The 17567-nt window shown below is 35.6% G+C and overlaps 1 protein-coding gene across 2 annotated transcripts; it reads left to right on the top strand.

Moving 5' to 3' along the window:
* The first annotated feature begins 332 nt into the window (after positions 1–332).
* Positions 333–4962, top strand: STEAP4 (STEAP4 metalloreductase). 2 transcript variants are annotated; one of them, XM_008066200.2, is made up of 4 exons: positions 333–790; positions 1442–1969; positions 3168–3332; positions 4689–4962. In XM_008066200.2, exons 1-4 carry the CDS (start codon positions 335–337, stop codon positions 4944–4946), a joined length of 1407 nt encoding a protein of 468 aa, XP_008064391.1. In that variant the 5' UTR covers positions 333–334; the 3' UTR covers positions 4947–4962. The 2 variants fall into 2 exon arrangements, with proteins under 2 accessions (XP_008064391.1, XP_008064392.1); XM_008066201.2 differs by lacking the exon at positions 1442–1969 and having other exon boundaries at positions 335–790.
* Positions 4963–17567: the final 12605 nt, after the last annotated feature.

The following is a 17567-nucleotide window of genomic DNA, read 5'->3' as shown; positions in this document are numbered from 1 at the left end:
CTCTGAGAACTTTTAGAACTATGACAAATGTTTTATAAATGCAATAGCCTTGCAATGTATGTCCATAGTTTAAAACAACCATAGATATGGTTTTTCACTATATCTCTTTACCCAACAGAAAGTTTTTCATTAATGGTTTTGTTAGATAAGACACATACGACAATATATATGACAATTTTTATTCCTTTCAAATTTGGGAGAAAACACACTTGAGATAATTAGAAAATTAGAACATTAGTCAAAATTGCATTACTACCTAAATATAATTCTCATTAATTTTCCATGCACAAAGCATTTATATTTTATTGGGTATTTGTGTTATTATTTTTCAGTTATGGAGAATAAAACCTTTACAGATGCACTTCCTCTTACAATGAATTCTTCAGAAAAACAAGAGACTGTATGTATTTTTGGAACTGGTGATTTTGGGAGATCACTGGGATTTAAAATGCTCCAGTGTGGCTATTCTGTTGTTTTTGGAAGTCGAAACTCCCAGATGTCCAGCCTGCTGCCCCATGGTGCAGAGGTCTTGAGTTATTCAGAAGCAGCCAAGAAGTCTGATATCATAATCATAGCAATCCACAGAGAGCATTATAATTTTCTCACCGAATTAATTGAGCTTAATGGGAAAATACTGGTAGATGTCAGCAACAACCTCAAAATCAATCAGTATCCAGAATCTAATGCGGAGTACCTTGCTCAGTTGGTGCCAAGAGCCCACGTGGTGAAAGCATTTAATACCATCTCAGCCTGGGCTCTCCAGTCAGGAGCACTGGATGCAAGTCGGCAGGTAAGATTAAACAAATTTGCACTCAATCTGTAAAAAGTGAATATTTTAATGTGCACTTAACATAATGTTTCCAAAACACAGTTCCAAAAGGAGATACTCACTAAATATTACATTTTGCTAATATATGCCATGAATAATTTTATTGAGTTTGACCAAGTAAGATAGTCAATTGTTGCAATTCATCTCCTGCTATTTGCCCCCTCAGCTTTTAGTTTGATGTCAGCCTCTGGAGGCCTCTTGTCAGTACTGAAAACTAATACAGCTTGGTGGGTATCCTTTTCCACTCCCATTACCTTGTATGAAACTGGTTCCATTAATGCACCAAGATTAGTAGTAATCATAAGTGATGTGGCATCCACAAACACAGAAGAAAGATCAAACTAGTCACAATGTGGAGTCTCCACACTATGGAGAACCAAGTCAGTATGATGTGGGTAAAACCACCGTCAACTCAAAACTTGATACTTAGATATCCAGCACACATGTACAAGTTTAAAACATTGTCTTGTTATATAAAATAATTCTAGATTCTTGTATGAAAAACAGTTCACTATTACATGTCGTCATTCTGCATAGTGCTGATACAGATTTTCAAATTATTTAATTTTAAAAAGGAGTAAGTACGGAAGTAATTAATTTTTTTTAACACAGGTGTTTGTCTGTGGAAATGACAGTGAAGCCAAGCAACGAGTGATGGATATTGTTCGTACTCTTGGGCTTACTCCATTGGATCAAGGTTCACTCATGGCAGCCAATGAAATTGAAAACTATCCCTTGCAACTATTTCCAATGTGGAGGCTCCCCTTCTATTTGTCTGCTGCACTCTGTGTATTCTTCTTTTTCTACTGTGTTTTAAGAGAAGTAATCTACCCTTATGTTTATGAGAAAAAGGATATTACATTTCGTATGGCTGTTTCCATTCCAAATCGTGTCTTTCCAATAACAGCACTTATACTGCTTGCTTTGGTTTACCTCCCTGGTGTTATTGCTGCCATTCTGCAGCTATACCGAGGTACGAAATATCGTCGATTCCCAGACTGGCTCGACCACTGGATGCTTTGCAGAAAGCAGCTTGGCTTAGTAGCCCTGGGTTTTGCCTTCCTTCATGTCCTCTACACACTTGTGATTCCTATTCGTTATTATGTACGATGGAGGTTGAGAAACATAAACATTACCCAGGTAAATGTCTTCTCATTTATATTTCTCTGCTTTTTAAATCAAAGAGACTCTTACTACATCATAACTTCACAACTATAGAAACTATCTCTTTTATACATCTTATTTTTTAAAGTAACTAGATTTAGAAACATCATATTGGTTTTGCTTAATGATTCCAGTTGAGATCGTATACAACTATTGAGAATAAAGTTAGATTCCCAGTACACTTGGGACCAGATCTGTATTCCCAGGACTCACTGGGATACTGACAAACTGACAGATTTGGTGACTCAAGGAAACTAATAACACCTACTTGAACTTCTTTAGGTAGTAGTCAATAAACGTAAACTAACGTGCTTTCAAGCTTCTATTTTTATGCATGTTATTTCCTTTTGGAAATCAAAATCAACTATCTTATAAAGGGACTACTCAAACATGTACCACAGCAATGCAAACAAATTCACAAAAGGGTACTTATGACTCCCTTAATGTTTGACTGAGTAAATATCAAATACTATCTTATACACAATCAAAAGATTCAGAAAGAATCAGCTACAAGAATCTTAAAAGCATTCCAAGAGGAAGTGCTGTAAGTCAGTTCTAATTTAGAAATAATCTGGTTTTGATTGATCTTACTGCAGTTTCAAAGATTATTTGCCAATAACTCATTGATGATGCTGCTATAGATTTTTCTATATTATTTTCCTAAGAAATATATGGAATTTTCTTTGGTAAAAGTCATACTTCAAGTGCCTGATTCCTCTCAACCTGCAGTGCAACAGAATTGATGCCATGTTACAATATAGCATGAAAGAAACCAAGTTGGAGGGTTGCATAATCAGCATATAAAAAAGAAAAACAGAATTCTGATGTAATTGTTTGAGAACATCAAGTTTTGCCTAAGGAACAAAAAGCCATATGGTGATGGAGGTTTAAGTAAATGTTTACTTTGTTTTAGGATTTATAGTGTAAGTTTAAAAGCCCTACACAACTCCTAGAATCAAGCGTTATAAGTCCCACCAGAATAGATTACTTTTTCCATCAAAAATGTAATTTCTAATTGTATGTTTTCTATAATTATTTTTAAATGTTTATTTTTAAGTGCCATACAATTTGCTTTGAGAAAATAACCTATGCAGATGTATTTTTTAGTTTCTTTCAAAGTGTAGTCAGTTTGTAAAAAATGTAATTTTTGAAAATTGCTCATAATGTCTTTTAGGCAGCATCCCAAAAGGAGAATTCATTCAGTACCACTTCAGCCTGGCTAAGTGATTCATATTTGGCTTTGGGAATCCTTGGATTTTTTCTGTTTGTACTTTTGGGAATTACCTCCTTGCCATCAGTTAGCAACATAGTCAACTGGAGAGAGTTTCGATTTGTCCAGGTAAGGACTTCAGGATTTAATCTTCTTTATATTGCAAAGTAGGTGTAACTTTACAAACATTCTCATTTTTTTCTCATATCATGCCTAATTTTTCATTTTGCTCCATCACTGCCCTAGCCATCTCATTAAAAATTTAAATGAGAAAACACAACTCAGGTAAAAACAATAAGATTCCATAATGGTTTGATCTCCTAAAAGGGCATTCCCTGCCAAGAAATGGTTTGATCTCCTAAAAGGGCATTCCCTGCCTGCTCCCAGCAAAGACTATAGAGTGAAAAGCACCAAGAGCTATTAAACTTTGTATGTGGAGATGCACTAGATGCAAAGTGAAAAGAAACCGAAAGACAAAATTTCACCTTTGAAAAATTAACCTTACAATATGGATGTATTGATAATGAAAAACTATATATTGAAATAAAGTTTAAATTTTTCAAGCATGATATACTAGATCATCACACCAACTTAATGTTTGTCTGCAAGAGGGAAAATTGTTTTTTTCCCACATATTGACCACCAGATACCTCATTAAAGGCAGTTAGTAACTACGTGCTCTTGTAGAACAGTGTTCCTCAACGTATGGTACCAGGACCAACAGCATCAGCATCACCTGGGAACTTGTTATTTACACTTGGGAGTCATGCCCACACCTACTGAGTCAGAAACTGTAGGTGTGGCCCAGCATTTAGTTTTAATTAAATCATCTGGTTTTCTAGATGATTCTGATGCATGCTCATTGTGAGCATAATAAAAATAGACCATTGGTCTTTGAAATTAGGTTTGAATTTTATAAAACTCTTGGAATTTCCTGTCTGGCAGTTTCTCCCAGGGAATAAATGAAGTCAACGTTTTCTCATAATAATGCCTCTATTCAAGGCTTTAAAACAGAAATAAATGTTGAGCTCTAGAATTTATGACAAAACAAAATAAAGTTTGCTAATTTTTCTTTATTGTAATAGAAGTTAGGTGGCATCTTGTTTTCGTTTGGGACATATACTAATGTGCTGTTTCTTGAGGTCGTACTGTATCGTATTTATCTCTGACCTCTAGAAAAGATGATAAATAAAAGAATGTTGCCTTTGGGAACCAAGGCACGATTCATTATTTATTCTAATTCAGAAAAGTTTACTCCTGGGAAACTATCATGTCATTTTTAAGCAATTGTCTTTTTAAAAATAAAAAAATAAAACCTTTACCATCCTGAAGTAGAGCTAGTGTTGTTTCCATTGCTTAGCAAAGTTTCCAAAATATTATAGATTTCAAATGTTTGTTATTGTTGACAAATATCCATTATTGGCTTAGAATGTCTCACTTTACAACATAAACAATATCAGTTTGCCTTTTGTTTCTTGCTTGTAGTCCAAACTGGGTTATTTGACCCTGATCTTGTGCACAGCCCACACCCTGGTGTATGGCGGGAAAAGATTCCTCAGCCCTTCAATTCTCAGATGGTTCCTTCCTTCAGCCTATGTATTAGCACTCATCATTCCTTGCATCGTGCTGGTGATCAAGTTTATCCTAATCATGCCATGCATAGACAACATCCTTACAAGGATTCGCCAAGGTTGGGAAAGAAACTCAAAATACTCAACATTGAATAAAAAATCAGACGTCTAAAGCAAAGTTCATTTTACCCAGATTTCGGTATTGAATGTTTAGGAAAGAATGATAGGCAGGGTTAGGTAAGCTTTTTTCTCCCACCGTGGTCTGCAGTCCATGAACACAGAAGAAAACATTACTTGTCTTTGAGAAACAGGCTGGAAGAGGGCACCATTTTATTACAGGTTAGTGATGAATCAGTGCAGTTCGCTCCCTGACTCTTCTTTTCCCGAAGGCTATGCAACTGAGACTGAGATTAGCTTTGTGGTTTTACATCAAGAAGCTTCTTTGTTCTGGGCAACAGATATGACCTAATATCTTGCAAAATCCAGGAAACATCCATGCAACTTCCTTCTCTGGTTCAAGGGCTAAGTGAAAGAGAAAACAGTACAATGGTGGCCACTGATAAAAAGCTTTATTAGGTATGTCTGAAGAAGAATGCAAATCAACTTAAAATAATGAGATTTTGAAGTTTTTTTAGAAGTAAAGACAATCATAAATATTACCATAGTGAACTCTGCAGTTGAATGTATCCCTTTGATTTTGCTTTTATCAATATGGATGTTTATTGTGAGAAAATATTTTGTAACACAAGGAAAATATCAGTTTATTGGAAGTAACCATTCTTTGGACATATGCAAACCTATAGAGCTGTCATAAGATTATTTCTCTGTTAATAATAGGTCTAGGAAAGACTGAGGAAAAATGGAAGGGTATCCGTTTGGAGTTCCCTTGCAATGTGCAATAAGCAAGGAAGGGTTGATAAAAGCCCTTGTACAAAAAAGTACAAATTAACCTGATCTTTTACAAATTGTAAAGCTGCATTGTATTAGATTTAGTATTATTTGGGTATAATAAACTTTGTAAGTTATATAATCTAAATATTCTTCAATATTAATCACCTATGAAATTCATTTCTGGTATAAAGAATTAGCTTCCATATCTGCCTTAGTCTGTTATAATTTTAAGCAGTAAAATTAAATGAATAACTGAAAGGTATAAATTTAGCCAATACATAGATGAGAGAGAATGATGGAAAGTCACAGAGCAAAGAGATGTGGGCAGCAGTCATAATATGAGACTTGGATCTTTCTCAAATCCTTGCTGAAAGGTGGGATGCTTCTCACTGTTTTTCTGTGCTGATAGTGCCCTTTCCAAGATGAACTTCAGCAGGATTAGCCTTTCTAGTTCAAGCATGGAGTGCAAAGGAGGCTTACACACAATCTTCTCACATACCAAAATAAAAAAGCATTGAGCTAGACATTTTTCTGCCTGCTCTACAAAGACCTTTTTTTAAACTTTCATTATCACATATTATACATGACATTATAAAAAATGATTAAAATATATTAAAACATCATCCACAATCAGGGATGTTTTCTATAAAACCTTGAAAATAATTGTATCTATATTATATACTCAATTTTACTATTTTTTTCATTGAATATATTAGAGGCTTTTTTTCTCTTACATGGTATATGTATTTACTTACTGACTGCATAATATTACATCAAATAGGCACTTTTAAACCACTTCCCTAATTAAACATGTAGACTATATTCATTTTTTACTAAAACAAATAACATTTCATAGAATATCTTTGCACTGATAAAAATGTTTTTACATAAAAATGTTTTTCCATTATTTCCTTGGAATACTTGCCAGGAACTGAGTTTACAAAATTGAAGAACTTTCACAAGCATTTGCTATATATTGCCAATTTATTTCTTAAGTGACCTTATTAATACTATTAACCTAGAATGAGGATGTTGGTTTTACCACACCACTGTAGACTTTGGGTTGTTATTGTGTTTGCTTATATATGGTTGTATAGGTACACAGAACATATGCTTCTTCGACTTATCCTTGATAAACCTAAGCAAGGATACAAAAAGCTAGAAGATTGAGTAGAGCCATGGTATGTGGTGCTGACCCGAGAGCATTCGTGGAAAAGACAGGAGGAACTGTCACCATGCATCCATGTTATGCAAAACAACCAGGCATGCTGGGGCTGGAACCTGCTCTTTGGTTAGAGAATTGGCTAATTAAAGCTTAAGTATCATCCAGGCTCATCTAGAGAAGGCTTTGGAGTTAACCATGTTCCTTTTTGGTAAAAGAGTGATATGTTTATACCAGGTCATAGTCCCTCACTGAAAACAGAAAATGCCACACTTAGGTAAAATTCTTACCTATAATAAAAATGAACTCCAGTTATATAGCCTAATAAAAATGCCCAACTTGAGTACTTACAAGCCATCTATGAAACCTAAAGTTAAGGAGTGCCCTGGTGGTTTTGGCATAACAGCTACATTTCCGGACCTGTCTTTTGCCCCCCCCACCACAAGGATTCCAAGACCTACCTAACAACCAGAAAAGGCCAGTGTTCTCTTTCCATCTTTCCCATTACCCTCCCTCCTCCCAAAACCATCAAACCAATCTTAATACAGCTGATTGCTCCAGTTCACTTAAGACTGAAAGAAAAGTCTGTAACTAATGGAAATAGGTGCTTTGGGTGAACTGTATTCCTTTTAACAGATTCAAACTGTTCTGCATAAAAATGTTGGACTAAACTTTCTTGCTAGTATGGTCCCTATATTCTGGGAACATTTTTATTAAGTAAAATAGACCTTTCATTTTGTATACTTTCCCTATGTTAAGGGATGCCGGCTTTTGTAAATGTGTACTCATTAAACATTACTTTAAAAATATTTCTAGTTTATTTAATTCTGGTTTTGACTCATCAGCATTCCAAAGATAATGACTGAAAGGTTTGGAATCACAGTACTTTCAGCATCTGGGAATAAAATTGCTGACCTTCAGAGCCAAGGAAAAGGAGAGGCAGTACAGGTTTGAAAGCACATCAGCAGGTTTGCACCTTCATGTAGTACATGCTTGAACTCAACAGGGTGGTACATTTCCGTATCCTGCGTGTACTTCAGTATTACCCTCAGAGCGAGGAAAGTATCAGCTGGCTATGCAGGGGGAGGACTGTCCTATCCCACAGTAGACTTCTGTGTGAATTGGAAAAAATAATGCTTTCCTTTTCCAGGCAGATACCATGGGAACAGGGCTAATAGCTTGACAAACAGATTTTAAGTTGGATTCAGATTGCATCACTGGGCATTAAATGCCTTGCACAACTGGACAGCTGAGGCCTTTGATGGGTGTTATGCTTTCAAAAACAAAATGAAAACTGATAAATAAAGAGAAGCCTGGCAACCTGGAGGAAACTAGAAGCAAATGGAAAAGCCTCTACTCAAAATCTACTTCAGTTGGAAACTAATTCAAGAGCTCTTTATGCATTTATTGTTCAGGGACTAAAAAAGAGCTAAATTGTAAAAAAAAAAAACACAAAGGTGGGGGGACTGAAATGCTATAAAAAAGGGATTAAAAATGAGCTAAATGCTAAAAAAAAGAGTTTGAAATGATGAGTGAAAATTATGTATTTCACCTCTGAGAGCTCAAAAGATTCTGGAATTACTCCCAAAATCAAGGAGTAGTAGCAGTAGAGGTGCTGCACACAAAGGTCACAATTCTCATTCTCCATCACCACAGCCATCATCCCCACCACCACCTGTCCAACGCTCACACAACATACACACTCGTACAGCCCTTCAGACCCCACAAATATCCTTACAGGAACTTACTTCAATTTTCTATAATGAGTTGGGATTGCAATCAGGAGAAATCCTCCACTCTCCTTAAGATTTGTTCAGTAGAATTCAGAAAAAGATGTCAGTCTTCTATGCATTACCTTTCCTCAAGCTCAAGACAAAGCCCTGAACTATCAGACAAGACCTACCTGAGGGAGGAAGAGTCAAGAGTGAAGGGGAAAGGAACTGGGTTAGAGAAGAGGAGAGTGTGGAAGAGCAGAGCAGTACCCTCCTGCCCTAGCCTAGCCCAGGTGAAAGCATCCAGTGCAACTTGCCATCTGCTGCAAGCGAATCTTAAGTTTTGCAATGATGTATATTGCATGATACTTTGAGCAAAACCTGTGCTAACCGCTTGACATGCATTATCTTACTTAATCCTCATAACAATTTTTCAAGGTACTCTTTTTTCTTTTTCTTTTTCTTTTTCAAGTTACTCTTTATTTTTCAGAAGAAGAAATTGAGCCTTAAGAACTTAGTGCTAGCTGGGCTCAGTGGTTCAGCCTGTAATCCCGCGCCTTTGGGAGGCTGAGGTGAGTGAATTGCCTGAGCCCGCGGGTTCGAGACCCGCCTGGGCAGCGAGACCTCATCTCTACAATAAATCAAAAAATCAGCTGGGCGTGGCAGCGCATGCCTGTAATTCAGGCTACTTGGAAGGCTGAGGGGGAAGGATCGCCGGAGCTCAGCAGGTCGAGGCTGCAGTGACCGGGAGCGGCCACTGCACTCCAGTCTGGGCGACAGAGTGAGACTCCAACTCAAAAAAAAAAAAAAGAACTTAGTGCTATGCCAAGTTCATACAACTAATCAGATTTGAATCTAAGCTGTCAAATCTAAAGTTTGAATCTAAGGCAGTCTATTTCTAGGACTATCCCCTTTCAACATAACAATATAATGGAGGACACAACCATACTGCCTCCAAAATATTCCTTTGAGTCTATGAAATAGAATAAATGAACTGGGCCAATGGCACATTTTTTTTAAACATTTTTAAGACAAGAAGTTCATTTGCATTTTATATATTCCTGATTGCTCTGTTCTCAGCACTCCTGGTTTGTCTATGTTGATCTCAATATATCCTCTAAGGTTGTAGAAACCTTACAGTAAGTTCAGCCCCATTGCAACCGACACTTCAATCTGCCCATTCTATTGTACTACAAGATTTTCTAAACGCCAAAGGGAGCTTTGTTCAGATGGAGGCAGGCAAACTCTCCAGAGGACTCTAAGGGGCAGTCAAGCAAGGTATAACCTTTCTCCAGGAGCTTAAAGGCAAATATTTTCTTTCTTTCTGGCTTCACCTTAGTGCTTTGTATACTGAGTGAATTTATTTGTTCTTGAGACCCGGTGACTCATGCAGGAAATTTCATAATACTTTTCATCTAGTTGTTTAACACTAGTTGAAGAGTCTTAGAGGAAAAACAAAAGTGGGTTTAGTCCCATTATCTAAAACCCATATCTGCCAGTTTCTTGGTTTTATAAAAATAAAGGGCTACTGGACTGGAACTCACAGTACTGCATACCTGAAACTATCAGAATGTGATCTACTAGAATTAAATTTGCCCCTATAATTTTTACAGAGTCAACAAGTTTTTAAAAAGCACAACTGGTGTATTCATTTCATTTTTACTAATCCTTTCTTTCATGCTTAGATAGGAAGAGGTGAAAAAGAATGACAGAGTTCCTGTTCACATTTTATTAGAGCAGAATAAACATTACCACCACAGAGATATAATAAATGCTTGAGATAACTGATGTGCTAATTATCCTGATCTGATCACTACACTTTCTATGTAAATAAACATTACCATGTACCCAATAAATATGTATAATTATTATTTGTTAATTTTTTAATCAAAAAAGTAGAAGCGATCTGAATCTCAAACACAGAATTTTTTTCTAGAGTCTCTTATGGTCAGCAGGCTTAACTATTCTCATGATAGAATATTGACCAACACCAAGAGAAAATATCTTTCATTTTTAGGCACTCCAGGATATTATTAGGAAGTTCTCTCTCATATCTAACCAAAGTTTCCTAGTTGTATTTCCACCCATTTTTCTTATTGCCGTCAGAAAAGACCTCACCAACCATCAGAGGTAAGGGCAAGTTGTTTTTTCCAGATCATCAAATATCACTGTGTGTATCTGTAAAACACAAAATAAGACACTTAAATATCATGGCAATGTCAAATTACCATAAAAGATTCCAAACTTTTTATCTCATTTCTGAATTTATCACAGACTGTTCATAAACAGTTCACAAGTCAGTGCCATCTATAGACCACACTTTGAACAGCACTCAAAGCTAGGTCTAACAAACTGATTTGGCTTGGCATTTCCAGAAACTGATCCTGAGGCAAGGATTCCAGTGCAAATAGTTTATTCTGCAAGTTAAGACATTAAATACTGGGAATAGAATAGTAAAGTAAACAGAGTAAGGAAAGAATAAAGTGTGAGTTTTCAAGCCAGTTAGCCCTGTGGGCAACTGGAGTTCAATTCTGCTGAAAAGCCAGGCATAGTGGCTCATGCCTGTAATACCAGCACTTTGGGAGGCTGAGGCAGAAGGAGCGCTTGAAGTCAGGAATTCAAGACAAGCCTGGACAATATAGTAAGGCCTCAACTCTACAAAATAATAGAAAAATTAGCAGGATGTGGTGGCAACTACTTGGGAGGCTGAGATGGACCGATCGCCTGAGCCCAGGAGGTCAACGCTGCAGTGAGCCATGATCATGCCACTGCACTCAAGCCTGGATGACAGAGTGAGACTCCAGCTCAAAAGAAAAGGAAAATCTGTTGGAAAACTCTAGGAGACAGTGTCAAATATAACTAAAATTTCTTCCCATCAAAGGGAAAGGAAACTCTGGTTTTTACCCACCAAATCCTTGCTTATCTTTGGAAGTGAAAAACTCCCAGGGCATTAACTTTCTGCCACTTCTGACTTTTCCTACGTGCTTACGGTGTATGCCACCACAGTCAGGAAAAAAAGACACATAGGTAAATTGTTACCAGTGGGTGTACAAGCAGCTGTTAGCTTGTAGAGGAAGTTGGTGCAGCCACAACCACCACTACTACACAATCCGGTAGAAAGTTATACAAAGATTATGAACAAAGTTCACAGAGGAAATAAGCCTCTTCAACATACGAAAAGGTATTCTACTTCATTCATAATGAGGTGCATAAAAATTGAAACTATATCAAGATGCCATTTCTCACTCAGTAGATGGACAGAAATCCAAGTTTGAGCACATGCTCTGTGGGTGAAGCTGTGGCAACATGCATTCTTATATACTGTTCTTGGGCACGCAAACTAGGACCACCCCTGTAGAGAACTATTGGGCAATATTTTTCAAAATTAAAAATGCATACATAGTTAAATTTCAATCCAGGAATCTCACTCCTGAAAATGTATCTTATAGATATACCTGCAGGCATTCTAAATGAAAAATAGGTGTTGCTATTCATTTTTCTTGTTTTTCATGAATGGCAACATTGTAAAAGCAGAATATGGGCAATACCCCAAGTACTGTTCTTTGGGTCTAGTTAAGCAAACTATGACGTTTTCACAGAATGGAATTCTATGCAGCTATTTAAAACAAACAAAGCACCTTCTTTTATATATGTGGAGAAATGTCCAACATATATCACTAATATAAAAAATAATAATAATACAAAATAGCATTATAGTATAGCACCTTTTGTATATGTGTGTTTGCTTTTAAATGCCTAAAGAAACTCAAAAAGGATTCAAAAATATCTATACCATACAAGATTGGGAACAGAGAAGTGGAAACAGGAATAGAAGCACTATTTGCCTTTTTATATCTTGATTTTGGAATTACATGAATGGTTTACCTAATTGCTAAAACAAATTTACTTTAAAAAGTAATTGGGGGATAGAGAGAGATTTGTCAAAAGACACAAAATTACATCTAGATGGAAGGAATAAATTCTAGTATCCTATACCACTGTAAGATGACTATGGTTAAAAAAATAATATATAATTTCAAACAGCTAGAAGGAAGATAGTGAATGTTTAAAACACAAAGAAATGATAAATTGTTTGAGATGATGAGTATGCTAGTCACCCTAATATGATCACTATATATTTATTGCAACATCACAATGTGCTCCATAAATATATACAATTATGTGTCAATTATAAAATTTTTTTCATTTAAGACAAAACAAAAAAATAATTTATTCCATATCTCTTGCTAAGTCTCTTATTCACACTAAGCCTCTCCAGCCCTTTCAGCCTTTTTTCTTATATAATAATTTCTGAATAGTTCATCATCCTGATTCCTTTTTCTCAGATCTCCTACAAACATTTCAATGATCCTTTTAAAATTCAGTTTCCAAAACAGAGCTCCTGATGAGATGTAGCCTGGATAGAATATAATATGATTGGTGCTCCCCTAATTCTGGATGGGAATCTCATTCATGTAGTCTAAGCTTTCAGTAGGTTGGTTGGTTTGTTTCTTTTTTGGATAGTCACATTATCAAGATCACATAAAATAATATGCTTAAATTATTTTCATATAAAGTGTTAAGTCCAAACTTTCCACAATCTGCCCTTCTAGCCCTATATCTGCTCCTTTCACCACCAATACCATCCACCCTGTACTGATTACCATTAATATTTTTAAACTTAATTGCAAAACAAAACAAATAAGTACTCTGTACTATCTTTGCAATAATTATATAAATCTAAAACTGCTCTAAAATAGAAGTCTTATTTTTTTTTTAAACCCACCCTGTCCTCAAAAGTTTATCTCATGGAAACTAACCCATCCTTCAGTATGGAAGATTGTTTTAAATATTAATTCCATTTTCCAAAGTACATGCTATTCACATATTTCCTAAATATAAATTTCATTTCTTTATTTTAGTTTTTTTATAGCAAACACAGAAACATCTGCTCCATAACCTCCAACTTCAACTACAATATTTTATAGACTAGATGAGGCCTAGAGATTATCTAATCATATAAACTCATTCACAGATGTGGAAACTGAAGCCAAAGGAGGTGAAGTAATTTCTGCAGGGGTCACATGGCTACTTGTAACAAAGCAGAATTAGACCACAGATGACCTGATTTCCAGGCTAGAAGTTTTTCTGGTCTTTTTGGAAGAAGGTGATTCAGTTGAAAACAAATTGGTTGAAAATCAAAATCAAAAGAGCCAAAAAGACAGACTGATCAGAAACAGGTATATTCAGCTAACAGTTTGGGACTTTTCCATCAGTGATGGGCACTTTGCCTTTAAAAAAAAAAGTCAAGACTAAAGAAACATCATTATCTAATTGTGTATTTAGATTGCCTGTGATTATTGGAATTCTAAATAATGATAAATGACATTTTCCTTTATTTCACATTCTATAATTAAAATAATATTTAAATTTTTAGTAAATATTTTGGCCCTATTGAACAACAAAAATTGTCCATTATGTCATTCCTGTTGAAATTCTTCCTCATATAAAGAATTTGTCAAAACTGCTCTAAAATAAATTTACAATAAAAATAGTTTTTTTTTAATAAAACTGGCTAAATGTAGCAAGTAGACATCAGTGGCAGTCATGGAAGATGACCTACTCAGATGTCCCTTCAAGAGAAACACAAGGGATAGACAACTTCCAACTTCCACACCCTAAAATGTACCACATTATTCACATAATCCACATTGCCCCTGGCCTGCTCCCAGCAATGACTGTTCAAGACAGAGATACTAGAAGAAATTCATCACTGCCTCATGAAAACTTTTTCTAATGGGCAACATTTGCTTGGGTATCCCCCACTAAGCCAGCCAAGAATTTTTCACAACTGTACTATTATCTGAATTATTCCCATTCAGTTTTTCCTTCACCTTTATCTTTTGCAAGTGTAAGACCAGCAGTGCAATATGAAGACTCTCTCTTCCTTTATCCTTTAAGGCATTTCCTCCAATAAATCTCTCATTCTATCTTGGTGTCTACTTCTTGACAGACCTAGTTAACAAAGCGTCATTAGAAGAAAAACTGTAAAATACATTAGTTTTATTAATAATATGTCTTAATAACTGCAACATTTATTGAGCCTTTCACCCAAAGATAATCGTCAACAATTTCCCTAATTATCACATATTGTTAGGCATAAATAAGTTAAAATACTCATTTATACACAACAAAGTGTGTTAGAAAAGTACATCTCCTTTTCCAATCTCTAATTCCCTACCACTGAAAGATCTACAAATGTAAAATGCCCTTACAAACACATACACAAAAGACCCAAAAAAATGTTTCACTGAATATTATAAAGCAGATAGTCTCTGCAAGGTGCTAAATGTGGCAAGAAGGTAGTGAAGAAAAGATACGAGGGCAACAAAAATTAAAAAGGGCTGAATTTGAGAGAAAGGCATGGGCTTGACCCCTCTATCACCTTGAATCTAAGGCGAACAGAGGATGAGGTTTGTGGAATGAAGTATCCCAAATGCTGAGAGATGTCTTAGTAGTTTAATAAGACACAAAAGTTTTAGTAAGAATCTTCCTTCATTATAGTGAAGAGCTCTTAGAAACATCTCTAAGACCACCCAAAGCAAGTGACTAAACTGAGCCAACTCTTAACTGCAGTATCACATAGCCAGAAGAACAAAACAAAAATGTCAACCACCATGGACATAGGACCAGACTCCTCCCCTACCTTCTAGATGTAGACAATTTCTGGATGAAATTTCTTGATGAAAGGGTGAGAAAGAAAAAAAATCCCAAGAAGTAACTTAAATTGAATGCTACATTGATTAGGTGTATTGTAGCTCCACAGAGTCATTCTGATTCAGGGAATTAAAGAATTGGAGCATTCCTTATACCTCAGAGTTACACAAAATTTAAGAAACAATAGAAAATGAGAGCTGGCAGATGTCAAGAAAGAGCAGGAAAGAAGAACAAACAATTAGAAATAAGAACTATTTTAAAAGAAACACACAAATAGATGCCATGAGAGCATAGTAAAAAAAAAAAAAAAAAACGGAGAATGGAAAGTTAAGGAAAAAAATCCTTTAGTCACTCAGAAAAAATGAAAAATATACTGGCATCAATCTTCTAAACAGAAATATTTTGTGACAGAAAACACTGAGAAACATTTTTAAGATACTCAATGAAAGAAAACATGAGCTAAGGATTTTGTGCTAGTCAAACTGCTATTCAAATATAAATGCTAGAGACAAAAAATGCACAAGAAGTGCACCTATGAGCTCTTCCTGAAGAAGGTACTAGAAAACAACCCAGCACAAGAGGATTGCAGAAGTTTCATGATAAGGTTGAAAAGTGAGCACTGAATACATTCAAGTAAAAACTAAGTAACAGGAATTAGGGTGAAAAAATAGTATATAAATTCCAAATCTTCTGACAATGTATAAATAACACAAATAAGAACAATGGAGATAGAGGAAAAAGAGTACATGAAAAATAAAACAGATATCAGGTATTAACTTCCAAGTGATACCTTTTAAGATATTCAATGACAGAAAATGTGAGTAAATAATCGAAACCAAATAATAGTAGTCTAAACCAAATAATAATAGTTTAAGCATGCTTAAAAGTACAAGGATTAAAATTAAGACAAAGCTATTTAATAAAATTGAGTAGTAGGGGGAAAAAGGAAAGCAGTAAGTATTTTTTTTTTTTTTTTGAGTTGGAGTCTCACTCTGTCGCCCAGACTAGAGTGCAGTGGCCGCTCCCGGCCACCACAGCCTCGACCTGCTGGGCTCCGGCGATCCTTCTGCCTCAGCCTTCCAAGTAGCCGGAATTACAGGCATGCGCTACCACGCCTGGCTGATTTTTTGATTTATTGTAGAGATGAGGTCTCGCTTCCCAGGCGGGTCTCGAACCCGTGGGCTCAGGCAATCCACTCACCTCAGCCTCCCAAAGTCGCGGGATTACAGACTGAGCCACCGAGCCCGGCTAGTATTTTTTAATGTGTTGATTATCATAGGAAATCAACAGACAAGATCTAAGGAAAGAGAAAAGACTAAGGCCATTATTTGTATATAAGTAACTATTAGGAGAAAAATGAAAAATATTCCTGAATGTTATCAAATATTAAGATAGTTTAAAGCTACTATGATTAAAACAGTGTGGTATAGATGGATAAATAGAATAGGGAAAAAGTATATATAGAGACTAAGGCATGCATCCACCACCTAGTTTTTTATGAAAGTGACATCTCCAATTACTAAGAAAAAAAAGATGAGCTATAATAAATTATGTTAGAACAACTGGACATAAATTTGGAGGAAAAAACCGGGTCAATATTTCACACCAGGAGAAATTCTAGATAAATCAAATTTTCAATGTAAAAACTAAAAGCATACTCAAAGAAACTATGGGGGGGAAATGAGTTTGTCTTACTACATTTGTGCTTCTATAATAAAATACCTGTGACTGAGTAAATTATAAAGAACATAAATTTGTTTTTCACAGTTCTGGATGCTAGAAAGTCCAAGATTAAGGGTTCTGGTAGATTCAGTATCTAGTAAAGTCTGACTCTCTCTGCTTCCAAGATGGCACCTTGAACACTGCATTCTCATATAACAGAAGACAGAGGGCAATAGGGAATGAATGCTGTGTCTTCACATGGCAGAAGAGAAGAAACCCACTCCCTCAAGTCCTTTTATAAAGGCCCTAATCCCTTCTATGAGGACTCTGCCTTCGTGACTTCATCACCTCCTAAAGGCACAACTATTTAATACTATTAAATTGACTATTAAGTTTCAGTGTATGGATATAGGGAGATACATTAAGTTCACAGCAGCTTTATAGCCTGAACTGAGAAAAACCTTATTAATAATTCAAAATCTAGAAGCTATGAGATTAAATTGATAACTCCAATTATGTAATTTTTCTTAAAACATTGTTGACACAAAAACAACATAAGCAAAATCAAAAGACATGATAATCTGAGAAAAGATATTTGCACTTCAGTGGCTTAATATGACAAGATTTCTTTCAAATTAAGAAAAAAGCA

Source organism: Carlito syrichta, unplaced genomic scaffold (assembly GCF_000164805.1).
Source record: "Carlito syrichta isolate Samal-C Ts95f unplaced genomic scaffold, Tarsius_syrichta-2.0.1 Scaffold308855, whole genome shotgun sequence".
In the NCBI taxonomy this organism is placed as follows: Eukaryota; Metazoa; Chordata; class Mammalia; order Primates; family Tarsiidae; genus Carlito; species Carlito syrichta.
Note: the sequence above shows the minus strand (reverse complement) of the source record. Positions and strands in the feature narration are given on the sequence as shown.

Coding starts and splice junctions, on each gene's coding strand:
- STEAP4 (XM_008066200.2), top strand. CDS start 335: ATGGAGAATAAAACCTTTACAGATGCACTTCCTCTTACAATGAATTCT. Junction 1,970..3,167: donor GAAACATAAACATTACCCAG/GTAAATGTCTTC, acceptor AATGTCTTTTAG/GCAGCATCCCAAAAGGAGAA. Junction 3,333..4,688: donor GAGAGTTTCGATTTGTCCAG/GTAAGGACTTCA, acceptor TCTTGCTTGTAG/TCCAAACTGGGTTATTTGAC.